The sequence below is a fragment of the Tympanuchus pallidicinctus genome, unplaced genomic scaffold (assembly GCF_026119805.1).
Source record: "Tympanuchus pallidicinctus isolate F22 unplaced genomic scaffold, pur_lepc_1.0 scaffold4, whole genome shotgun sequence".
NCBI lineage: Eukaryota > Metazoa > Chordata > Aves > Galliformes > Phasianidae > Tympanuchus > Tympanuchus pallidicinctus.
In genome coordinates this window covers 32193623-32220366 of record NW_026294758.1, presented here as the reverse complement: position 1 = coordinate 32220366, position 26744 = coordinate 32193623, and the positions used below count along the sequence as shown (strand labels likewise).

General features: G+C 38.6%; 1 protein-coding gene across 1 annotated transcript in view; it reads right to left on the bottom strand.

The window, feature by feature from the left end:
* Positions 1-19372: 19372 nt before the first annotated feature.
* CNTNAP4 (contactin associated protein family member 4) overlaps positions 19373-26744 on the bottom strand; it is a 176857-nt gene continuing 169485 nt past the window's right edge. Inside the window, exons 22-24 of the mRNA XM_052701256.1 lie at positions 25380-25598; positions 25004-25075; positions 19373-19964 (exon numbers count right to left, since the gene is read on the bottom strand). Coding sequence (XP_052557216.1) covers positions 19774-19964; positions 25004-25075; positions 25380-25598 — 482 coding nt within the window. The 3' untranslated portion in view covers positions 19373-19773. The remainder of the gene's footprint in view (positions 19965-25003; positions 25076-25379; positions 25599-26744) is intronic.

The following is a 26744-nucleotide window of genomic DNA, read 5'->3' as shown; positions in this document are numbered from 1 at the left end:
TGAATCTTAGTTTAGAACCACTGATGCTTTAGTCTGGAATTTACTTTTTCTCTTTGTTGTATCCCAACTCAGTATACCACTTGCAGTCATCTGGAAGGATTTGATAACTATCTTTCCCCCTTCAGTAGATTTTTAGGTTGAAACTGGTGGCATGAGTACACACAGTATTTCCCTAAAGAAAGCTCATCAGAAACCATTCACTAGCAAAATATTTTATTTTATATAGTTTTATATTACACTCCTTTATTATGGAGCTAGAAATCAGGAAGGAAAATCAGAGACACTATTGCAACCTGCATGTCACCATAGCAACTGCTTTAAGACAAAAGCGAAGTTTTCAGTGTACAATGATGGAAATTTAGCCTTCCAACAAAATGCTTTCCCCAAGTATTTCTGCTAAGTAGAATAAGAGAGAGGGAAATTGACCATGGAAGAGAAAAGAGATGCAACAGACTGGGGAGCAAGAATTAGTAGAAAAGAAAATTGCAGGTATCTGTCTTACAGATCCTGAAGAAAGAATCTTAAAAGTGCTTCTACGTGCCATTCTCATTCTGTTATGCTGACTTACAAAACCCGCAAATTCTAATCTTTTTCTTCAATAGAAGTGGTATATCCTGATTTGCCATCAACAAATTTCATGGCTACACAATGTAAGGGCAAGGAAGTAACTTCTGTGAACTATTAAAAATGTTGGGATGTCAAGATGTTTCCTCCTCCATTAGTTTAATGACTATCTGTGATAGCTTGACGTTGCCTATATGTAAGATATACTCTTAACTGCTTTGTCACTTCCTCTCATCAAAAGGGTAAAAGGAGATAATAAATAGAAAAGACTTGGCCAGGGAAAAGATAATGTAATTGAATATTGTGGGAAAAAAAAAAAAATTACAACAAACCAAAAACCTCTAACCACTTATTCACTGTCTTTCCAGGCTCAACTTCTCTTGTTCATTCCTGTCTCCCCAGTATATTTTACCTGCTAGTCACACTCTTTTTAATGCCCCCAAGGTTACCATGGACATTCTTGGCCACAGGGGCAATCAGCTGTTCAAAAGAACACCCACGTCCTTCTCTGCAGAAGTCCTTTCCAGCAGGTCATTCTCTAGCCTGTATTGATGCATGTAGGGAGGAATGTCTGCATGCAAGAGTCTACACTTGCTCTACTTGAATTTCGTCAAGTTCCTCCCTGCCCAACTCTTCTGCCTGCCCGGTTCTTCATGAATAGTGGCACAGACTTCTGGTACATCATCCACTCCTAGATTTGTAACACAGAAAACTTGCTGAGTGTGGACTCTATCCAAGTTTTTTCAACTTTACTAGTGGGCATGCTGGTACTATGTTGACAGTAAACTCTTATGATTCTATGAACTAACTCCATCAAAATGAGGAGAAGAGTGAGAGGACAACTTGGTTGGCAGTTCGCATCCAGCCAAGTTTTATCATCTAACTCAATAAATTTAAAAGTTTTTTATTGCTCTACTGATAACACTCAGCGTACATTACTTACATATCAGTTTCACCTTTCTCATCACTTAACTCTCACTAAGTAAGCAACGTCTATACAACAATAAGTTATTTAGGTTTGTGTTTACCCTTTATGTTGCTAAAAAGGAGTTCTTGTTTAGAAAATAAGCTTTGTGAAAAGGAAAAATTAAACAACTAGTGTTTTACAAACCCACTGAAACATAATACAAAAATAATAAGGGAGTCACTAAATTTATTGCAAGATATAAAAAGTAGTTCTTTTGCCAGCTTCCCTCTTCAGTGGACAGAAATTTCTTTCTGTAATTGTGAAACTTAAGAAGGAAAAGACTTGTCTAAATTTCTCTAGCTCCGGAAATTTTTTTAAGATGAATTTCCTCAGACCGTATTAGTATGAATGACTGAGGAATCTTCATATGGATGGATGAGCAAAATAAAGAAATGTAAATGTCTGCATCAGGCATGGATTTATAAATATTGACTGAAATTGCTGTTGCATAAGCAAATCATATTAACAGCTATTAATGTAGGGTCTAATTTTTTCTTTCTCTATTCATAGGGAATTTCTCTTCCTTGATTGGATCTGAAACTTTGCTAAATCATCAACATTAGTCAGATGGTGAAACTAGACTCTAACAACTTCCAGATGACATTTATTCATAGGTTATATCCATCTTCATTGGTTGCAGAGTTTGTCTAATAAGTGTATAAAAGCAAAAGGTATGACATTTAGATAAGGGTATGTCTGTGAAGTGTGTAAAAATGTATATAAATCTCTATTTATAGAGAATGTAGTTGAAACTAATACATTTTATAAGCTTTTTTTTTTTTTGAAGGGGAGGTGGGTGGGGTGGGTGTCATTTTATAAACATATGACTTCTTTGTAGTGTGTTCTATTTTGTCTTTTACCTAGCCCTTGAAAAATACAAAAACAGATTATGTGTTAAAATTTTATAATAAGTTAATATTATAACTGAATTTCCAGAAGAATACAACAAATCAGTGCGATAGAGGAGCAAAAAGAAGCGGAGCTGAAAATCTGGGGATTACTTCTTGGGGTTCTTAAAGGCTCTAGAAAAGAAGATAGAATTCCTGAGGTTGCGTACGATATGATGGGTTTGGAATTTACTAATGCCATGAGAAGTGGCGCGGTGTCGGGAATAAACCCATTTGGCCAGGGAAACCTGCTGATAAACCTGGGGAAGCACACCAACTCAATATGAGTGAACAGCTTCGTTTATTGCAAATACAGCAAACATTATATAGATACAGAACCCGAAAACACGGTTATAAACAACTATATAAATCACATACCTAGGGTATAGTGTTCAGACAGGCATATCAAAGGAATAAAAGCGAACATTCCATAAACCCATATACCAAGCACCGTTGCTTAGGTACTAAAATGCTACAGTTATTCGAAGCACAAAACGTCCCTGGCTTCTTGGCCACTTCCAAGCATAAACCGTCCCTTGCTCCTAAGCCACGTAAGCTAGTTTGATCATCTTCTAGAAATCCACATTAGGGTACAAGATAAAACCCACTTCAGTTCCCCCCTTTTCATTTTATGGGCGCATCTCAAGATATTCCCAAGAGCTATGCCCTCCTTGCTCCTTAAGCCAATCTTGAATAAAATTATTCGTAGAAAACGTTGTACTAAATACCGGCATGGCTCGAGGGGGATCGATTGCCCTTTAAAGACAGCCATGTACAATTCGTCCACCTATAATTATCAATAGCAAGATTAGTAACCATCGCAAACCTTATTTTATCAGGCCGTATGCCGATGAGGAAAAGCCTGGAAAAGTAGAACGAAGCCAATCGTCTATGGGATTATGATCTTTACTCACAGATTGCATGTGATTCAGGAGCCAGCCAATCTGTTTATGTATGGAATCACTATGGTCAGACAAATTAAAACAACACATTCCCTCAAAATCAGTACACACGCGTCCCTGCGCTAACAGCAAAAAATCTGTAGCTGCTCTATTTTGCAACGCCGCGTGCCGTAAGCTGTCCATGTCCTCCAGCATTTCCTCAAGAATCTGGGACGTAATATTGCTTTGTTTGACTTTCCAACATGCCAATCGCTCGATCTGCTTCAAGGCTTGTGCAGCTGCCAAACCTGGTTCTAGGATGGACGCCAAGATGTTCGCAGTGACCGTCCATAGCTGTACCTCGTCACGACAATCTTCAACCAGAATCATTGCCGGGCGTTGATCCCTAAGGCGGTCATCTCCAGATAGCATCCTGTAGGAAAACTTCTTGTTGCATAGTAAAAGGTTCAGATTGAGCAAACAAGATATCATCCATGTAATGATAAATGATAGTATGAGACCAAGCTTTTCTGATCGGCGCTAACGCATAATCAACAAATAACTGGCATAAGGTAGGGCTATTTTTCATTCCCTGCGGAAGCACGATCCATTGATAGCGCGCCGCTGGCATGCTCTTATTGATTGCTGGCAATGTAAAAGCAAAGCGTTGTGAATCAGCGGGGTTAATTTTGATTGTAAAACAGCAATCGTTCAGATCAATTATTAACAGGTGCCATGACTCCGGGACCATCGATGGGTTTGGCAATCCCGGTTGCAATGCCCCCATTGCTTGCATTTGATTATTGATAGCACGTAGATCATGTAGCAGCCGATATTTCCCCCATTTTTTTTCTTAATCACAAAAATAGGAGTATTCCAAGGGCTGGTAGAAGGCACGATATGCCCTTGCTGCAATTGCTCTTGTACCAACTGACTGGCATGCTGCAGGCTTTCCTGTTTCAACGGCCACTGATCAATCCAAATGGGATGATCAGAAATCCATCGCAATCGGACCGGGAAAGCCCATGCAGTGGCCGTTAGGGAAAACCCGAAGACCCTGAATTGGTTAGGATAACACCCAGCTGGTCCAGTACGTCTCGCCCGACTAGCGCCGAAACAGCCACCGGGAGGGGCATTACTGCAATTTTGCATTGCGCAGAGCGATTTTCTAATGTCACTGTAATTGGATCCAAACTGCGAGACACTGGAACAGTTCCACCAACTCCTTCCACCCCCTTTCCGACCGACTCCGTCGGCCACTGTCCCGGCCAGGCGTTCGTTGCTACAACGGTAATATCTGCGCCCGTATCTAACAACGCTCGGAAAGTAATAGTGCGTTGCTGACGAGTCAATGTAATCGGACCCACTGGTCTCGAATGCAGAGGCATAGTCAAAAGTGCGAGGCCCCCTGTGGATCCAAAACTCTTATCTCCCCTGCTTTCAGGATAGTGCGGGGACACAGCTGCAGTTAAATGCGGTAAGGGAATCAGTTGTGCAACACGCGAATGAGCGGGGACATGAACAGGTGGATGCCATGTGTGCATTACAATTTGAATGACTCCTGTATAGTTCTTATCAATTAGTCCAGGCAATATCAATAAACCTGCTAACCCAGTAGAGGAGCGACCAATGAGCAAAGCTCCAACAGGCTGTCCATTAATTAAAATCGGTGCCTTCACTTCCGAGGCAACCCTCTCTGGTCTAGTGTCGATTAATGTGACATCCACTGCGGTTGCCAGGTCCAAACCGAGGCTGCCGGGGGTGGCTGGGGAGAGGACGGCGGAGCCGGAGCGGCAACGCATTGATTGCCGAGGTCGCTACTGTTGTCGTTGCGCGGCGACTCGTGCTCTGTTTGCCGTTTCCCGACCGACATACCGCCGTACCATGGGTGCCAGATTGACAGTTATCGCACCACACCTTAGATTTACAAACTCGTTTAAAGTGCGCAGGTTTACCGCATCGGAAACATCGCTGCTTCCCTTTAGCTGACTCCCTCTGCCTTTTGTTATTGCTCTGTAACAACGGAGCGAATGATGCAAATGCCTGATTATGAGTAGCATTACTTACTTAGTAATTACTTATAGTCTCTCCCATCGCTCGCACAGCCTCCATTAATATTGCCTGAGCCGCCGTAGGTACACGGTTCATGCGCTCTAACATCTCTTCCAGAGTAGCATTCAGAGGCAATGTGGCTAAGACAGATTTCGTAGCGGAATTACTATTTTCAAGAACGCACTGACGTAACAGAGAAGCACGCATCCAGTCTGGCTCATCGGCATGCGACAATGCCTCGGTCAGTTTGTCAACAAAGCTAGCAAAAGTTTCCTCTCTGCCCTGCTTAATTGATAAATATGATGGTGCCTGCTTTGACGTCTTTACCATGTTGTATGCATCCCGCGCCTAGTTCATACCCTCCATACAAACTTCAGGTCCCATCTGGACCTGAATGTCAGGGCGACAAAACATATTGCTGCCTGTTAACTGATCAACCGTAACCTGAAATAATGGGTGGTGCATATCCCGCGGGGTCTGTGCAGACAACTCACACAGCCGCCGCCAATGTGCTTGCCACAGCATCTGCTCAGAGGGCTTCATAATCATGCGCATTATAGCTTCTATGTCCTCCGGAACCAAAATACTACTAGCCCACATATACGTCAACAGCTGTCGAGCCGGTTCACTATGTAACCCATGCTCGGCCACTGTAGCTCGCAACTGAGATAACATTTTCCAACCGATTGGCACATGTACCCCGTGAACCTCACCATCCGGTCCTGCATCGTAACGAATTGGAAAAGCTTGACTCACAATCTCCACTATATCCATTTCCCCCTGATGTGCGGCTTGCTCCGCAATCTTAGACCAATTAAGTCTTGTAATCCGTCTATTTTTCCCTATTTGTGTAGCATTGTCACAGCCCTCTTGTTCATTTTTCCTTGGCGAAACCCCCGCCGGCACAGGTGCAAAGGCGGGGGGGGGGGGGCAGGTCCCCATTGCCTTCCTCCTCAGGGAATAAGTCGGGCTCCGAATCCGACTCTTCTTTTCGAGGGGCGCTGGGCAAAACGTAATTGTCCAACTTAACGGGGACAGGGATGCCCATAGATGGATGAGGGGGATCCTGGATTCTCCCCGTAGCCGTCCCAACCCCCAGTTGCTGAGCTGCCTGACCGGCCATATCCTAGTCCACCTTGTTTCTCTTAATAATTTCTCTCCAAGGCTTCATCAATTTCTTAGCCTCCTTTTTATCATCAATCACCTGATCCCAAAGTATATCACCACACGTACTCCACTCATCAACATTAAATAAGGTTCCTGCATGCAAGAACACCCCCGCCGATCGCCCGAAATCTAAAACGTTCGGTACCGACATTAAAACTCCCGAATCCACCCTGCGTTTTTCTAAAAAACGTAAAAGTAATTGTTGGGCTACCTCCCGCTCCATTCCGTCTGACGGAGATCCGCAATCCGCCTCCCGCGGTCGCGCTCAGCTGGCCAGCTATTCACACCGGTTGCCCTCCGAGTCTGCCCCGGTCGTCAACCGCATAAGACTCGCAGCGCCAGGTGCATCAGTCAGGTCCCTGTTCGGGCGCCAAATGTCGGGAACCCACTTGGCCAGGGAAACCTGCTGATAAATCTGGGGAAGCACACCAACTCAATATGAGTGAACAGCTTCGTTTATTGCAAATACAGCAAACCTTATATAGATACAGAACCCGAAAACACGGTTATAAACAACTCTATAAATCACATACCTAGGGTACGGTGTTCAGACAAGCATATCGAAGGAACAAAAGCGAACATTCCATAAACCCATATACCAAGCGCCATTGCTTTGGTACAATCTATGCTACAGTTATTTCAAGCACAAAACGTCCCTGGCTTCTAAGCCACTTCCAAGCACAAACCGTCCCGGGCTCCTAAGCCACGCAAGCTAGTTTGATCATCTTCTAGAAACCCAGATTATGGTACAAGATAAAACCCTCTGCAGCGCGGGAAGCGTACTTTCTTGCAGGTCCCCTGAGGAAGAGAACGCCGCAAATATGCCCTAAACTATGGCGACTAACATCTCGTCCGCACCTTCGGCACCCCCCTTCGCTCCCCCCTCAGCTTCAGCCTCGCATAAACAAGAAGACTGCGCTAAACTGTCTGCACTTTTATCATGCAACACCGTACAAGTGCAGGAATCCAAGGTCATTGAAACTCCCCAGCCGTATCCACGACAACCGCTGTATCCTTCTCCGTGTAATCCAATACCACCTGCGGGGACAGGGGAAAATAGGGCTTGCTGTCTCTTCTATGGAGGTGGAATGCAGTAACACCCAGGTGGGTGGGAACTGCGGGAAAGGTCTGGGTACGGATTGGTCAAAAGTTAGAGAGGCGGTAGAAGAAAAAACAGCAGAGAGAAAGTGAAGCGATGTAACTTACAGACGCTCGATGATAACGTCAGTCCAGCACTGTCCACCCTTATCACGCCTGAAGGAGTAGATGGCGTGTGGGCAGCGCTGTCTGCTCAGGCTGCACCCGTAGGACATAGACAAAATGACGAGAGTCTCAGGTCCCACTCCCTACCACAGTGTTCAGACCCATTGACTCGACCCACACATTGTTTTACAAGATTGAGTGTGTGTGCAACCAATCAGAAGCCTATACAACAGAGCATGATCAAAGGGAGATGGGTCTGAGGGGAGGGGTGCGGAGCCCGCAGCTTCCAGCTGTGACTGAAAAACATAGTGAAAGGAGAAAGGTGAATTTGCATTTAGGAGTTAAGAGAGATGAACTAACAGATTGTGGGAAGTTTAGATCTAGCCTGATAGAGGAAGGAAGAGTACTAGAGATCTTCCTGATAATAGGGAATAATAACAGAGACCCGGAATGGGTACCCCTCGATTCGTAAGACATCACACACCTGATAGATTGTGTAGAGTAACAGGGATTGAAATCACTCCTTGCTTTAAATGCATCAGAAATCCTGACAGCATCAGATCTTCTCTTTCCTCATGATGTAACAAGTCTGATGTGCATGGTGCTTAAGCCACTGCAGAATACACTGTGGGCATCAGAAAGGGTTCCCTTCAGGGACAGGTGGCTAGATTGAGGCCTGGAGAACAAGCAACAAGGATTTGCTTGTGAGAGCAATGCTCTCAAGGCTTGAGACATCTGCTTTGATATTGTCATTTGGAGGTACATTCCAACAGGTACCTGAGGCAATGTTGGTATATATTGGGAAAATAACCTGGTTATGTTTGTATAAGGATCCTTTGTAATTTCATACTCATAGATAGTGCCACTACAACTATCAGCAATCACTCTAATCACTATAATCTCTAATCTCTTTGTCTATAACTTTACCAGTATCGCTTTAAGTATTTAGCGTTGGTGACAGCACATTAATTACTGCAGGCACTGCATGCTTCATTGACAGAAGCGTGCATGATCTTCATGCTTCTCTTCATATAGTTGCCTAGGCTTTGGCACGGGCCTGTTCTATTCCCTTGCCGACAGATCGTAATGTAGTTCAGGCATGTCTATATGGCAATTCTGCCCCAACTATTGGTGCAAGTGTTAACCCCCGTGGCTTAAAGCCACTACAGATCTGGCAGACAGATTTCGCATGGGAACACTGTATGGCCCCTCGTCCAATGGCTCGCTGTTACTGTAGATACAGCTTCTTCTATGATATGAATCACTCAACATGCAACGTGCAATTCGACGGCAGCACAGAGTCATTGGGCCACTGCAATAGCTGCAATGGGGTTACCTAGCCAGATAAAAACAGATAATGGGTCTTGCTTCATCTCAAAATCGACCCAGGAATGACTAAAAGCTTGGGGGATATCTCATTCTACAGGAATCCCTGGCAACTCTCAGGGACAAGAAATTGTAGAACGCGTCAGTCGCCTCCTCAAGGAAAAGTTACGCATCCTGGGTGAGGGAGAAGGGTATCAGAGTGCGATTCCTGTTAAAAGACAAGCAGAGATTCTATCTTTAGAGCCATTTACTCATTGAATCACTTCGAACGTGGAGATTGCAGTAGAAGCCCTGTACAGAAACATTGGCAGCCTAAAGGCTTGAGCGAATGGCCTCCAGTAAAAATATAAGCAAATAGTGGAGAATGTTAGGCGGGCTGGATGATTCTGGTATGGGGAAGGGGCTATGCAGCAGTAAAACATTGCGAAACGGGAAAAATAGAATGGATACCATCGCGAAAAATTAGGCCAGACATCATCAAGGAACTAGCTGGAATATAAGTCTTCCCATTTACAGCATTGATTCCTTGGAAGGCCCAGACAAGAGACAAGATCGCGGAAAGAACAAGAGGAGTCGCTCCTGTACAGCTTACCCACAAAAGAAAGGTGTTCATGCCAAAGAGGTACCAACTGCTAAAAGCTGTTCACCACGACTCAAGAGAGAGAGACATCACGTCTTAGGAAGAACAAAGAAGGATGGAGAGCACCACTGATAGGAAGTGCTTCTGGAATGGTTCATCAATCCGACAAAGGGAATGTTTAATTCTGTTCAACTTTATTCCATATTCAGTTATAGTTGCATAGGTCTAACATTAATGTGCTAAGTGCTTATAATCATATTATACATATAGTCATATTAGGTATATAGGTATTTAACACGTATATTATTGTGTGCTGAGATAAATGACTCGTATGGCAAATGCTAAGACGAAGAAATCAGCATCATCTAAGAATGCAATATATAGTTTCATGTAGAAATCACGTTTAAGACACTAGATTAAGTTAATAGGTTGTCATTAGGTTAATAGGTTATTGGGTTATTAGGGTAGGATTATTATGCAAATTTGGATGTAACGGGGCAAGGCTTAACCGAGAGGACAATGGCGAGTATAGGAGCAATGCGGGGATTTCGGGATGTACGCGGTTAGGGTCCTCTCGAGTTGTAGAACTTGGAGAGGGGGAGGTGTTGTCAGCAACTGCTAGACCCCCCCACGGGATGTGATGCGATAGGCCCTCTCCCTGCTCATAAGGGCACGTGCCCTTATGGGCATAGACGAAGCACATAGTTTATATAAGCTAGAGTTCACGTGTAATAAATGCCATTTGCTGTTCATCATATTGGTGTCTTCGTGCAGTCATTTGGTCCTGGCCTGGTTTTAGGTCAGTACCGTAGGAGGCAATGCAACAACCACCCTCAGCAAGTTTACTAATGATATGAAGCTGGGAGGATTGGCTGACACACCTGAAGGCTGTGCTGCAATTCAACAAGACCTGGACAGGCTGGAGAGCTGGGCAGTAAGAAACCAGATGAGGTTTAACAAAAGCAAGTGTAGTGTTGCATTTAGGGAGGAATAATTGCATGCACCAGTACAGGCTGGGGGTTGACCTGCTGGAGAGGAGCTCTGCGGAGAGGGACCTGGGTATCCTGGTGGACGACAGGTTAGCCATGGCCAGCAGTGTGCCCTTGTGGCCAAAAAGGCCAATGGCTTACTGTGGTGCATTAAAAAGAGCGTGGCCAGCAGGTCGAGGGAGATGATCCTCCCCCTCAACTTTTCCCTGGTATGGACTTACCTGGAGTGTCCAGTTCTGGGTTCCCCAGTACAAAAAAGACAGGGATCTCTTGGAAAGAGTCCAGTGGAGGGCCACAAAGATTTGAGGTCCTGGAGCACCAGCCCTGTGAAGAGAGGCTGAGTTAACTGGGTCTGTTTAGCCTTGAGAAAAGAAGACTGAGAAGGGACCTGATCCAGGTCAATAAATATCTAAGTTTTAGGGGCAGAATGGCGAGGCCAGACTCTTTTCAGCAGTGTGTGGAGACAGGACAAGGGGAAACGGCTGGAAACTGCAGCATAGGAAGTTCCACACAAATGTGCGTAAGAACTTCTTTATGGGGAGGGTGACGGATCACTGGAACAAGCTGCCCTGGGAGGTGGTGGAGTCTCCTTCTTTGGAGATACTCAAAACCTGCATGGCACCTACTTGCGCGATCAGGTGCAGGGAACTTGCTTTAGCAGGGGGGTTGGACACGATGATCTCTGGAGGTCCCTTCCAACCCCTATGATTCTGGGAATCTGTGATTCTCTGAGGGCAGCAGTAGAGTGACCAAGCTTAGTCAGCAAGTGGCTATAGGGATGATCTGAGGCCAATATCAGAGCAAAAGCACAGGGGAGAGAGCAGAAGAGTGGCTAGCCTTATGCAGCAAGCAGGCACAGCAGTAGAGCAAGTCTTGGAGGAAGAGGCAGGTCTCAGGCTGCAAGATCAGACAAGTCTGTCAGCAGGCAGGCATTGAGTCATGAGGCATCTTATGTCAGACACCTATCATCTTGGTTCTTGATGCCTTTTCTATTCTTCTGCCATTGTGGTTTCTTGGCCAATAAGCTGTTGCTTGTCAGTCTCTCATAGCCCGTGGCCTGCAAATCTTAAAAAAAAAAGATTTTTCCACCTCTGATTTGCCTGGACTCATCCATCAATGTTCCTAAGCAAGCTTTGATGCAAAGAAATAGTCTCTTTAAAGAGATGAAGTACTCTCTGTTATTTGTGCTTGTGATTACTTACACACACAGAGCCAGCAATAAAGCTGAAACTTCATTTGTTCATATTCTTTTAGAATAACTGCCATTTTCCTTACTTTATCAAAATCATTGTTGGTGGCTAAATTATTCATTCTGAACTCATCAAGAACAGATATATTATTTTGCCAGATATTGGTATAAAGTACTGTGAGAGCAGCATGTATGTTGGGAGCATAATTGGCTGAAGGAACTAGTAACTACAGAAAACCCTGATTTTACTGTTAGCTTAGGCTTTTTTTTTCTAATGTCTTCTAATGGAGCCTGGAAATAGCTATGGTGGAAAATGCCACTAATTGTTCTCTTTCATCATCAGATATCAGCTTTTCTAATTCATTTTTCAATCACTATCCACATCAGCTGTACACCATTTTCTTCTTTGGCTTTGCTGACATCTCGGTAAGTAGCAGACATTTCAAGCTAGGCAAGTATTTTAAAAACAGGATTAGGTAAAAGTTTGTGTGATGAGAAACAATGAGGACTGTAATGCCATTGAAATACTTAAGATCTTCACACCATACTTTTCAGATTTTTTTTCTAGATGAATATGAATCGGTGAAAATTTACAAATTTATTTTTACCTATTTTAAGTAGGCAAAGACTAAAATTTTAGGTTAACAGTGTCACATGATTAGTTATATCATTTTCACTACAATGTACAGAAATATTCATGAATTTATGCTCATTCTTGCTGATGTTTTTGGGAAGTTGTGTTAGTAATAGGGATTATTTCATTTGTTTTAGTGTCTAGCAGAAAGCCGTCATCATGGACAAGAATGACAGCATTTTGATTGGATAACTAGAGGAATAAAAGAAAATCCTTTTATATGTTCACATATTAAAAAATCGAAGTTTTTGCCTATACTCTCAAAAAAAAAAAAAAAATAGACGTATTAAATAAAAAGCAACCAGGGTGAGAAGGATTAATAGATAAATTAATGGAAGATCACTTCTGTCTTCATCTCTTGTCTTCTCACACCACTAAGCCCATTTATTGAGGAATAACTGAAAGAAGATGTAAACAGACAGAATGAATTTGAGATATCATACGAACTAATTTGTTATCCTGCTTTTATTCATTCGTTCCTTCATCTTTCAAAGCACTTTAAGTCAATTCATGGTTCGTAAACAAGGGAGTTGTGCTGCATACTAATGTACAAATTGACTGGTTAAGAAGGGTGCATAGAATGTTCATGTTTAAAATCTGCTACAGAACTGTTTAATCTTCAATTTTTCAATAGCTTAATTTAAACAAAAAATTGTATCATGCCATTTACATGATCAACATTAAAACATTAAAAAGTCTTTCTCAAATAAATATAATTACTGCTACACTTGGGAAATATGGGATATATTTTGTATTCTAAGTTTTTTATGAAAGTTGGAAACGACTCTTTTATTATTTTTTTTTATTTTTTATTTTTTCTATAGTTTGTTATTTCTGTTAGGACAGAAAAGTCTCGTGAATAACAGCAAGTTACAAGAAAAGTGTCTGACACTATTATTGTGAACAGTAAATGTGTTAGTGCTGAAAGTATCTTAGTTTCACCTCTTTCCTTCCAGATCTTTAAAAAAAAAAGGTATCATAGTCTGCAAAATAAATAACTAAATATTATCGAAGATTTCCACAATCTTTTTTGCTCAAATGACTCTTGAGTAAGCTGACTTACTGCCTCGCGTGGTTGGAGTGTTTTTATGTTTCAGTTCAGAAGCTCTCCTGCCGATCTTTGATGTTTCTCTGTTTACTGGGGCCCCTATTGCTTCCACTGACATCAGAGCGATAGGAATAAAAAGTCTTGAGTTTCCTCTTCGTCGGGAAATTTAAACTTTGCTCACCACCTTGGCAAGCCTGTTCCTGAAGATGCTTTTCTTCTCTGTCAGAAGCACTTCATCAGCATCTAGCTGAGTTTATCAAGGAAAGTTCACCATGTAAAGAGCTGAATTCCCGGCTGTAGAATCAGTCCTGTAACCATTTTGTTGATTCTCCTGATTCAACTGGGTCTTTCCAACTATTTCCCTTCAGCTAGGATGGGAACTTAAGAAAGAAAAAAGCGCTATCTGCTCTCCGGTGTCCTTTACTATCACTCACACACCGCTCACAGATCTCTATGGTTTTTCGCTGTCTTCTCTTGGCTGTCTCACTGATGTCAACTTGAAACAACAGCACTAAACAAACTGCAGGAAGCTTTTTAGTTTCTGGCTGCCACCCATCTGAAGAGACCCCAGTAAGCAGTGTAACTTCTCAAGACAGGGCAGCTGTCAACAGATCTTTTCCCGCAGAGCTGTCACAAGGAGAACCACTTCCTGGTGTCACCCACTCGCTCTTTTCCAGTTCTGCCTATTCCTGCATGTTGGCTGGTTGTTTCTGTATTTTTTTATACAGTCATGTAAGTGTATTTTTGCCTCATCTACAACGGTCTTGTTTAAACAAGAATCTCTGAGCACTGCAATGATGCAATTAATATGGCAGACGGATTACTTTTTCACCTAACTAAAGACAAAGAAACAAACCTGCAAAAAAAAAATAATCCTGAAATAATAGTGTATGCATATGTGATGTGTTGTCTTGGAAAAGAAATCGTTAAGCCAGGCGATAATACTAACCAATTTAGCTCTGCGTGTATACCAACTACACTGTAAGCTGTTTACATGGTACTAGATAGCATTTGTTTCTGTTGTAGCAGAAGTTTTTTTTTGCCCTCAAATTAAGGAGAACTGTAAATTCTTGTAAATACTATGAAATACTATGAAAGTATATAGGAAAACATTTGAAGATCCTTCATTAGAGTTAGGAATTCTATTTCAATCTCCTGTTTGCTCTGATCTTATCTTATGCAGTATATCCTAAAGCTAAGTACATTCTCAGCAGTCTATTATTACATATCGTTTCAGTAAGTTTATTTTGCCTTCTAATTTCCTTTTCCTTTAATTGTCGCTTGTAATGTTTTGTGTTGTATTGGAACAATGCCATGAACTTTGATAACGTCAAGGTATTCGAAAATGCACTTCATTACGGGTTTACAGAAAGCTGATCTTTCTTACAAAATACGCCGTAAAAAAACATACCGAGCAATATGCTTAATTTTGCCATTGTCATGATCTCCACTGTATCTTTTTTTTATCCAGTTCTATCTTTCACTACAGGTGACGAACACCCTGACATCTGGAGTCCAGGTAAGGAAAAGGTACTGGCTACCTTGCTAACAATTCTGTCACTTGCCGCCACTTCAATTCTAATAATGAGACACTCCCACTTTGAAGAGAACAGTTTTTCTTTTACTCCGATACAATCTGAAATACACTGTGAAGAAGCTCTTTAAGCTATTAGCTTATGATCAAATCAAATAGAAATTCCACTTTCTGAAATTTAATGTGGAATGATGTATGCAAATAAGAATCAGCTGGTGACTTGCTTATTTTGTTTAAATGACCTAAATCTTGGATGAATTGATTCATATTCTAACTATAACCACTTCTTATAACAGAGAGAAAAATATTTTCTAATATTGCTCACGTCCCAATAAATTAATATACCAAATTTGTGGTTTAAGAAAATAGTATGCTGTTCCACGTACCTGTTCAGTGCATGAGTTAAGGCCACTTTTCGTGTCCTACTCCATTAGCAGGTCCATAAGCTTCTGTGATTTTTCTATTTTTGATACTTGTACAGGTGATATTTGAACTTTTTTGTGGAAAACTAGTTCATCTCTACTGTTCTAAATAGTACAAAAAATTCAAAGATTGAAGTAAACTTAAAATGATATTCCTGTCTTTCTTATTTTTTTAACAATGTTTTGTAAACTTTGAAAAAAATAAAGCAAGTACAATGAGATTTCTTCTGTGCCTTCATTCTGCTTACACAGATCTGATATTGAAAGGATTGTCCTTACTAACTTACTGACTTACTAACTCCTTACTGCGTTACCTCCTTATATGTTCAGAAAAACTATAGACTTATTATCTTTTCTATTATACCAGTATTTTGCCTGCTCAGTTATATGCATGACTTGATAAAATCCATAGGCTTCAACTATGCAACATTTTGGTATTCTTAAGCAGAGTAGGCATTCTGCACACGAGAGTAGGGTGCACATGTTTTTGCTGTATTTTTTTCTGACTGAAATATTTTTCTGCTGCTAAGAGATAAACAGCTTTTCCTCTGTGGTATGTGGCATACAAAGCTACAACTCCACTTTGTGTGTCAACTTCTATTTTTATTATTCACCTTAATTAATTTTATTCCAAAAATATTCTCCTATCAGATCTGTCGATCTGCCATTTTTTCATATTCTGATTTTTATCTCCCATAGGTATCTAAATCTATATTTGTGTACTCCATTCAATTTTTTCCTCTCAAAAGTTTTATCTGCGTTTTCCTTTCCCATACATGTTTCTCTTTATTTTACTAACGTGAATAACGCTATGAATTAATTTTGGCGTTTAGCATGTTTCTCTGCATTGTACATGCAGCTTTTACTTGGTACTCATCTATGGAGGATATACTGGGAAATGTTTTTTCAAAACATGACCAGACTGTATTTACTTACTAAATGTTTAGTTTTTAGATAGTAATAATGTCCTTATGGTTACAGCTCCATGTAGACATGGAACTTCTTTTCAGAAGGTACATGCATTAATGGTATTATTCAATTCCTAACGTACATAAAAAAAAAATAATTTGCCATGGAAATCATGTAAATGTGAGGACACTTGGTACATTAGTATTCGGTATTATTACCTATAAATAACGACACACAAAATACTACATGTAATTCTAGTTGTTTTTACTGTTAAAAAAAAAAAAAAAACAACAAAAGAGTATATTGTCAGAATTAATCTCTTTAACAAAAATTTTGTAAAAAATATTTACTCATGGTATTTTAAAAAGTGTTTCTTTTAATAATGAGGAGACATTGGAATAGTCACTCATAAACTCGATGAAACAGGGTGTGATTTGTCAAGTCACATCAACGACACCATTTTTTTGCATACATTAAGATGAAGCAGATAATGATAGATGCTGCTTCTCTGACATTGGACTTTTTCCTTTGGATTCACGTGACAAATATTTTGATCACTCTTCTTGAAGATGAAAATGGTTATTTGCATTTTCACAGAGAGATAATTATCGTGTGCTACAAATTTGCAGACAAATCTGCATTTAAACAGAACTTCTATAGTTTATCCCCTTTGTATTCTTTACAAAATATGCTGTAATTAGATGACTGAATGAAATGAATTGCATTCACACAAGTGTTTGCACAGACACCACTTTTTTTTTTTTTTTTAATGCTCAGTGAAATATGTGTTTCACTGTTTTTTACTTCCTTTTGCCCTCAAGAATATTTAAAGAGTAGTAAGACAGTTATTCATTTTGAAGAAGATAATGAAGTAATGGAGCATAGACTTCCCTCCATCAAGAAACGCAGTACAGAATAAGATAAGAAATGAAACAGATGGAAGTAAAACATAGAGATTAAAAGTTTAGTACCTTTGTATACATTTGATTTCCAACCTGTCCTAGTATAGCTTTAACTAGAGGGGGTTTTCTTTGTTGGTTTGTTTCTTTTTGAATATTAAGTGTTCAGGTCTCATCTGAAAACTCGATCTTACATGATGTAATCAAAATATCCTTATTGGTGATTCAATATATTATAATTGTTTCTATATAAAGATCTCATCACACACATTTACTTCATTTCACATTGATTAAAAGAGTATTAACATAGATTCTTATCAGTTAAATGGAGATATTAATATGAGTGACAGTGGCATATCTGTCACAGGAGTGGAAAGCTTTTTAATGATGAGGCTCTATTCAGTGAAATTTTGGTCAGGGTCTTGAAAATAATTTTCACATAATATCTAGCTAGACTGACAAGATCTTAATTAGTAAATTAAAGGCTGCAAAATCTTGTTCTCATAATCCATGCCAGCTTTTTATCTCCTCCACTTCTCATCTGCAAGACAAAACTCTCTCACTTATCAGGTTTCGGGAGAAGTCCATTATTCTCCCCTTACTTCTCAGGCTTATTACCATGGACTAACACTATCAGGGAACATGGTAATATATGCTATGAAGCATATACACTAAGTTCTTTATCCTAGGTCCTTATACTCAGATTTATACTCGAGATGCTGTATAATTAACAAATTGAGAAAAAACGGTAACAATACAATTTAAGCTGAACAGTGCATTACTGCAGAACATTCGAGTACGGAAAAGACTATTTTCTTCCTGAAGTTGTTAGTGAGCATAATGAAAAAGTAGTGGTACAGTGAATTCCTCGGAATAGAAAAATTTTAAGGAGAGAACAAGTTTTGAAATATGACATTACAGATACATCTGCTTCGATATTATATTTACAACTTCCATTTATGGAAATAAATGATATTTTTGAGTTTTAACATAACCACAAGTTTTTCTGCTTTAGGGCATCTGTGACAGATGTTTTCTAAGTCTTAATTTTTAAGTTTTGAATGACTATGACCAGAATCATTGTTCAATCAATAGATAAAAATAAGCTTGTAAAATACTTTAATTTTTTAACTTTCAAATTATACAAGTACAAAGAACCTCTGTCATTAGATCCTGAGCAGATAATTTATCAGAAAAGAAAAATAGATCCTCTGGAGGATCAGGAATCAGTTGCCTAAATATTTATGTTTTTGCAAATTTAGGTGACTTTAGGCATTCTAACTGATACCCACGTGTCTCTTCTGAAGAGCACATAGCTTCAGCTGACCTTGTGACATTATCAGCAGGACACTTGAGTATTTCAGATATTCTAGTGTTTATAGTGGTTCTGAATTTTTCTGTTTGTACATATTAAATCTAGACTCCATACCCATTTGATATCCATTTTATATGCCATAACATAGGGAACTGTTATTCATCGGGATAATGAACGTAAGTTTATATTTGAGTTGAAGAATCTGAAAATATTTGGCTTAGGTAGATACTGCTATGGATGGGTGTTGAATTAGCAGCTTTATTGTGCTTGATTTTAAGTTCATTATTTATATTGTTATAGTATTCATAAATAAATTCTATAATTTAGAAAACTAATATTAACGATTAAAGCCTATTTAACATAAATACAATGTTTTCTGGGAATTCATTTCATATGTGCAATTACAATTTCACGGAGAAACATTATTTCTAAACATTGGTCTTTTCATTCATGTAATGATTCTTAATATTTGAATAGATCTCTCCAAGCAAAAATCTCAAGTTCTATGATCGAAATTTTTAAAAAAATTCTTAAAAATTTTCTTGAAATCTTCGCTTGACCATGAATGAAAACATTTTAGAACACTGTACACTCTACACTTTCAAAATTGCAGCAGTTTCCAAAATGAAAGGACAATGACAGCAGTGGCCATCTGTATGGGGAAAGATGTACCTGTTGTTTTGGACATCTAACTCCAAATCCCACTAATGGTTATTGATTTCAGTCATCAGCAACTCAAGAAACATTTCAGACGGAGGAAGTGAGAGGGATGACTGAATAGTAAACCAAACTATTATAATCCACCTTTCATCTGTAACAAAAATCGACAATCATAAAGAGAAGGATATCAACATCTTAGTAACAATTTTCCCATTCAGAAATCAGATTTAGTGTATACATTAAGCTTCACTGTAGAAGGTCGCATCAGAACAGTTGGAAAATATCAATAATGAAATTGATTACAATATTCACTGTTAAATAAAATGTGTTTGTGTTGTAATAGACATGGAATTCATGTAATTTTAACAGGCCCCTATACCAATCTCTGAGACTGAAAATATGCAGCGTGGTAGGTCTCAAATCCACTGCAGATTTATACTGCAGAGATACATTTATTCAGAGGTATACTGCAAAGCGCAAGAAAAGGTTTTGTATAAGCAAGAGCCCCTTAGACTGTTACACTATTTAACTAAATCACGAATGTCAATCAGAAGGATTCTTTTTTATTTTCCTTGGCTGTGTTTTGAATGCTGAGCTCGTTTTTCAGTGTAGATTCTGCACATTCTTCATTTTCAGATCCTTTTTTCTCATTTTTTGAATAACTGCTCTTTTTTCTGTAAATGCATATGACTGTGGCAGACATACAAAATAGGATGAATATCACACCTGCTATCACACCTAGTAAAGAAAAAGAGAAAAAAGAGAGGATGTAACATTTCTGTCAGGGAGAGGCAGAAAAGAGCAGGACAAAGAGAAAGCTGTAATTTTGAACTTGGTTCTCAAAATAACTCTGCCTAAGTACCCCATAAAGGAAAAGCCTCAGCCATTTTGCAGTAAAAAAAAAAAAGTACCAAAGAATTAGTCCAATTCATATCTAACACTTCATCCAAATTACCACAGACCAAAGATGACTGATTCTCTCTGTAGGATGAAAGTATGAAATACTTGATCGTAGAAACACTGGTGGAAGTTGAGGAGCCTATTTATCTTCAGACTGTTGAGGCAGAAAATCTAATGCTTATTACACTTTTTAGAAGAAAATCCCAACTCCTTACAATGATCTTAGGAATCTGTAGTGGGATAAAATGTATTTGTTTTACATTCACAGATATCCTATTTCTGTAGCTGTTCCAATATTATTAATATATACTAGTTAAATTACGAAAATAACTAAAACCAAAGCTCACTTCATATTTTGAGAAAAATAAAATGACATGCTGTTTTCTTTCACTCAGGATTGTGGAAAGTGCTAGGAGTTCTTTGCTTAAACAGTTATCACTTTGTGAGCTCTCCTTTACAGCAGCTTTAACTGTCCATTTGATAGGATAATATCTACCTGATGAGATTTAAACCAAATATACAAACAGACTTCTGCAGCAATTGCCTAACATATGACAGATTTTGTAGAGTCAGTGAATATTGGTACTAGCCCAGAATATTAGGAGAAGTGAATAAAAAGGTATTTTCCACAGAAAATTATTGAGTTCTAGCTCTCTCTTCATCTGTCATGATGGTCACAGGCCTTCAATCTCATAAATCAGAGTTGGAGAATTAGAAGAATTTAAAGAGAAAATGAACAGAAGGGAAGTCTTCTTAAAGTAACAGGAAGAAAGACTGATTTCCTAAAAAAATAGAAAACAGCCAGAGAAATATGATGTTTAACTGTAAAGGGAATAATCAACACCTTTATCTTGCAACTCACAGAATGGTTTAGATTGGAAGGCACCCTTAAAACCAGCTAGTTCCGAACCTCCTGCTATAGACCAGGACACCACTCACTAGCCTAGGTTGCTAAAAGCCCTATTCGTTCTGATTTTAAATACCTCCAGGGAAGATTATTTCACAAGTTCTCTGGGCAACTTGTTTCATTACCTCCCCTATTTCACAATACATAACTTATTCTTGATATCCAGTCTATATCAGCTCTTCTACAGTTTGAAGCTGTTTCTACTCATTCTTTTGTAAAATGCCACCCAAAAATGTGCCTCTCCAGCTTTCCTGTAGACCCCTTTGAAATGTCTCTGGAGCCTTCTCCAAGCTGAAGAGTCCTAGTTCTCAGCCTGTCCTCGCCTATTCTTCAACCTGTTCATCAAGCTTCTTTTCAGCCAAGATATGGTTGATCTTCTGTGCTGCACACATGAACAACCTGCTCATTTTGAGATTTCTGTCAACCAACACCCACAAATCTTTCTCCTCAAGCCACTTGGCGCCCAACAAGTACCTGTGCTTTGTATTGCTCTAACTCAGGTGCAGAACCTTGTGTTTGGCCCTGTCAAACGTCATGAGATTGGCACGGACGCTCCTCTCAAGCCTATCTATGTACCCCTGGATAGGATTCTTCCACCTAGCATGTTGACTGCACCACTCATTGCTGATAGTGCACTTTATCTCAAAGTCTGTGTCACTTACAAAATTTATAAATAACATCAGTCTAAGCAACTGCCCCTGAGAAATGACACTAGTCACTGGAATACTTGTGTGTATTATTGTGGTATTGATTGAGGTATTGTCCGCAACTCTCTGTGTGTGTGACCATCCATCCAATTTCTTATTCAGCAAGTGGTCCATGAATCAAATAAATTTTTCTTCAATTTCACAACCAGGATGTTGAGCAGGACAGTGTAGAATGCATTGCACAAGTGCAGGTAGATGTTGTCAGTTGCTGTTCCTTTATCCACTGACAGTGTAATACATCACACCAAGTTTTTCAGGCATGGTCTGCTGTTAGTGATGTCCCGTTGGTTAATACCAATCACCTCACCTATATTTTTTCATGTGCTTTTCTAAGCCTTTCAGAAGCATCTGTTATATGGTGTTCCAGGCACTGAAGTGGTGAGACTGACAGGCCAATAGTTTCCTGGATCTCTTTTTCCCTTCTTGAAAATGGAAGTTATTTCCCCCTTTCCAATCCCTGTGAACTGCTATAGTGTTTAAAATCTGACAGGTAGTGGCCTGATAACCTCCTCTACCAGTTCTCTTAGAACCCATGGATGGATTTCATTGTGTCACATGGACATGTGTACCTATATATTCTTTAGATGATACTGAACCCTATCTTCACTTACTCTACCTTGAACCCTATCTTCACCCATCTCTTATTTTTGCTTTCTTGAGTTTGAATAGCTTGACCACTGGACCTTGCCAGTGAGGACAGAGGCAAAGAAGCCACTGAGCACGTCAACTTTCCTCTTGTCCCTAATGACCAGACCTTCAGCTTCCAAACCAGAGAAGGCTCCCATCTTCCCTGGACCATGTTTATAACTGGTACACCTGTAGAATTCCTTCATGTACTTGGTACCTGGCAAGATTTTATTGTATCTTGGTTATAACTTTCCAATCTGGATCCCTAGCTTCTCAGACAACTTCTCTGAAGTTCTTCCACATTACCTGTGCTTAATTTCACTGCCTGCAGACATTGTATTTGCCACTAATTAAGCCCACGAGCTCTTTGTTGATATAAGGAGGTCTTCTGGCTTCCTTGCCTACGTTCCAATTTCTCAGGATCTATGCTTTTGAGCTTGTAAGAGGTAGCCCTTTAATACCAGCTTACTTACTCCATTATTGCTTTATATAAGATCAGACTGCACAATTTCAATCAAATCTTTTCTTGTCCATTTTATTTCTCTCCATGAGAAATTCTTAATTTTATGAATGAAAGTACCTCCTTCACATACTACATATCCTAAAATCCATGGAAATAAATATCTGGCGATCTGTTTCTTATTAAAGAGTCACAGTAGATGACCCTTGTAAGTACCGTATAAATGCATCTTGACTGACTTAGTCAAGGTGGTAGAGTCTTCAATTATGTTTTTTTTTTAAGACATTTTCATTAGACTTAATGAATATTCTATAGCTTGCCTTATTCTATCCTTTTAAACAGTACAATATGTTTAACAACAATAAATGTGAGAGGTTATTATCTTAAAAACAAACAAACACGCAACCACAAAAAAAACAACACATAATGATCTGTAACAAACGTATTATGAAATTTAAAATCAAATTCATTGTCAATGCTATTAAAATTGCATATCCATGCTATATTACCTAGTACATAAAATAATATTTGTGTGTTGGCACTTACGTAAGATAGCACCTTCTTTCTAAAACAATAGAAAGCTATATATATTGTGACAGAGTTTATATACACAGCTGAACTTAGAAAATGAATTTTGTGTTCTGTTCTCAGAGAATTCAGATATTAAATTTTAAATAAAAATACACAGACATAAGTATAAGTATAAGCAGTATGAGGAAGCAAGTTACCTGGTTTAATTAGCGATCCTTTTACCAGTTTTAACACTATTGTGTAGAGTGTGTGGCTGGCCATGCAGTAGGCTGTTAGGAGGTTTTGACCAAAGCAGGTCACTATAAACGACAATAAATGGCAGGCACCAAAGACTGCAGGTTCTTCTCTAATCCTAAATGTTTTAACCTGAGTGAGAAATCCTGACACTTTTACTCTGTGGAATGCCTCCATGTCATTTGTCTTTGAGGCAGTGAAAACTAATAATGAAGTGATAATGTAATGGCTCAAGGATATTACCTTTTCCTACCCTACTCCTTTCCTGCTGAAATTACCAACAAGAAATCAAACCAATTACACAGTCAAAATACGAATTTCCTAAGTGTAAACACACATATCTCCTTTGAGAAAAATTGGAAACAGCAATTCAGACAAGTGAATATTCTCAGGAGAGACAATCCTATTCATTGAAGGTAAAAAACCAAAACTATCATGTGTGCAATTTTATGTATTTTTGGCTAAAACAGAAATTTGCCTGAAAACCCTTGATTCTAAATTATCCCTATTATCATTCATCTGAGAAGTCTTAATTTAGGCTACAGAAACAGATACGTGGTTTTTCACTACTGATCTGCTGTGAGATGGTAGGTCAGGAAGACAAAATTAACAGAAGATACATATTCTGATTATCATTCAGATTATCTGAATTCATATTATTTATTCATGATTATCTCATTATCATATCATTTTTTAAGTTATAAGACATTTGTTATAAACTGTTATTAAACAGACAGTCATAAAAGCAAAGGGATTATCATCTTTTCTACTTCAGGAGCACTTTAATGTAAATGTATTTTGCACAATTCTACTGTTAAAAAACAAGTGATTAGAAAATAATAACTGTAGATGATAATTTCCATTTGGCAAAAAAAAAAAAAAAAGTGCATGAGTTGAAATTAACAGTATTTCAAACGAGCAATAGAAATAATAATTATCATGTGCATTCCATTTTTAGCTGTTAATCAATACTAGTTATACTCTATTCTTATAGAGGGACTTATTCAATTCTTTCAATGTGCAGAATCAAAATAAAACAACTCAAAGGATTCATTGTTTAAATGCAGATTTCATTTTGTCACGAAAAGTCTGTTATGTCCAGACTTGCTAAGGAATATTATCTTCACTTTAAACAGCAATGTAGACAAAATCTAATGCTTTGTGTTAGAGCAGATTGTTCTAACATACAAAAACACCTGTGGCACTTTATTTAATTAAAAATGTGTGTTGCTAGTTGCTTTTTAAACACTGCATAATTTTTCACTTTTTTTACTGCTTGCAATAAAATGAAAACTTTTATTCCAGTTTCCTTATGCGCATAACTCCACCTGATTTAATTTCAGCATTGAAAGATTCACAATTATAAAAAATATAGAGAAAAAATCTCAATATATCTGGTGTTTGCTATTACCTCCAACAATTGCAGAAGCACTTCTGTTTGCACTAGTAAAGGGCTCTTTCTGATCTGTTGTTCCAAAATGATCTGCAGTAAGAAAGGAAAAAAACAGACAAATTAAAGAAAGGTTTTCACAAAATTCTTGTGTCGTAAAAGGTCATATAGAGCTTAGTATAGATAAACTATATTAACTTCCACGGAAGTTAAGCGAATATTACTAAAATTTAAAGTAACAAAATCTGCTGGAAAGAAAGTGCATTGTTTTTCAAACTGATCTTAAGATAGTAAACTATATGGAAGAGAAAAAAATGTAAATATAAAATACATAATTCAGGTAATGTGTATTCATAGTTTGCTTCTTACATTAGAACAAGAGGGAACTATATGCTACCTGCAAATGAATGGGTTGTTTCGCTTAATGTTGAGTCAAGCCCAGTTAAAGTGCCACAGTTGGATTCAATGATACGCCCCTTAACAGTGATGGGGGCTGCGCTTGGGTGTTGTAGTGCAGCCTTCAAAGGAAAAATATGGTTGAACTGCACGGAAGAGAGACATCCAATAAAACCCTGGGAGTTTGCTTTCATAGTCTCCTCATCTGCATCACTGTTTTCTGTTAATCAAAAGAAAGAGAACATAATCAATCAAAAGGCACTATGTGATCTAAATTCACAGAAAAATAAGTGAAAAATTAGCCTGTATTCCTCTGAATATATTTAAGTTACAGCAACATACATAGATTCATTGAATCCTTTCTTATTTCTCTTCAATGAAAAAGTAGTCAGATACCTTCAATACTGTTTTCTTACAGTTTTCAGTATTTTAGCTACTTTAAAGAAATGCTTTTAGCTACTATAGGAAGTTCTAAAGCAAAAATAGTCAGAGATTGACTTTCCTCTGTATCTGTATTACGTCTGCTAGATCTCATTCATAAAAATCAATCCGAGATTACAAGAAAAAGAAAATCCCTAGAATATATCATAAAAAAAAAAGATCTATCTCCTACTACAATTATGGTGGAAATCTTGAAGTATGAATGATTATCTATTATATTTCATTTTGCTCTTTGATTAATGTTGTAAGTGGAAAGAAAGGCAATATTCAAACTTTAAAAACATTAACAAGCAAAGACTTACGGAGCAGACCACTTTATTAGCTCAATCACTGTTTCTATAAAAAGTACATATGTTTAGGGAAGAAACTCTTACCAACTTTAGTGCTTTGGTCAACTGACTTCAAATGATATTAGAAGAGTTGTTTATAGATGCCTACATCTTTTGAAAACTTTATTCATATTTTTACGTGTCTTCAGATTAATACTTTTCAAGTAGAGTCAAAATTTTCATCAGTTTGTTCGAGCTATATTATCTTTTTCAAAGATGTCGCAAATGCAAAACAAACAAATGAATCAAGCTTTCACCCTGAATTTTATTTCTCCATGTTCTACTGAACGTTTTCAGTTATATAATAAACCCTAGTGGAAAATTCCAAGAGAACTATACCATGACAAGATTACTTTCCACCTTTCTACTGTTACGATGCTTAAGCTGTCCTTTTTTATGTTGTCTAATAATCTTGACAAATATCATTTGCTCGGATTGCTTTCCCCCATATCTGCCAGTTTTGTTTCAAACATATATATGTATTTATCTTCAATCTGTTAAGTACAAAATAAATACTCATTTGACTTTCACAGATAAACTTTCATGTGGAATTATTCACAGTGTGTTTGCAACAGACTGTTATAAAATCCTAAGAA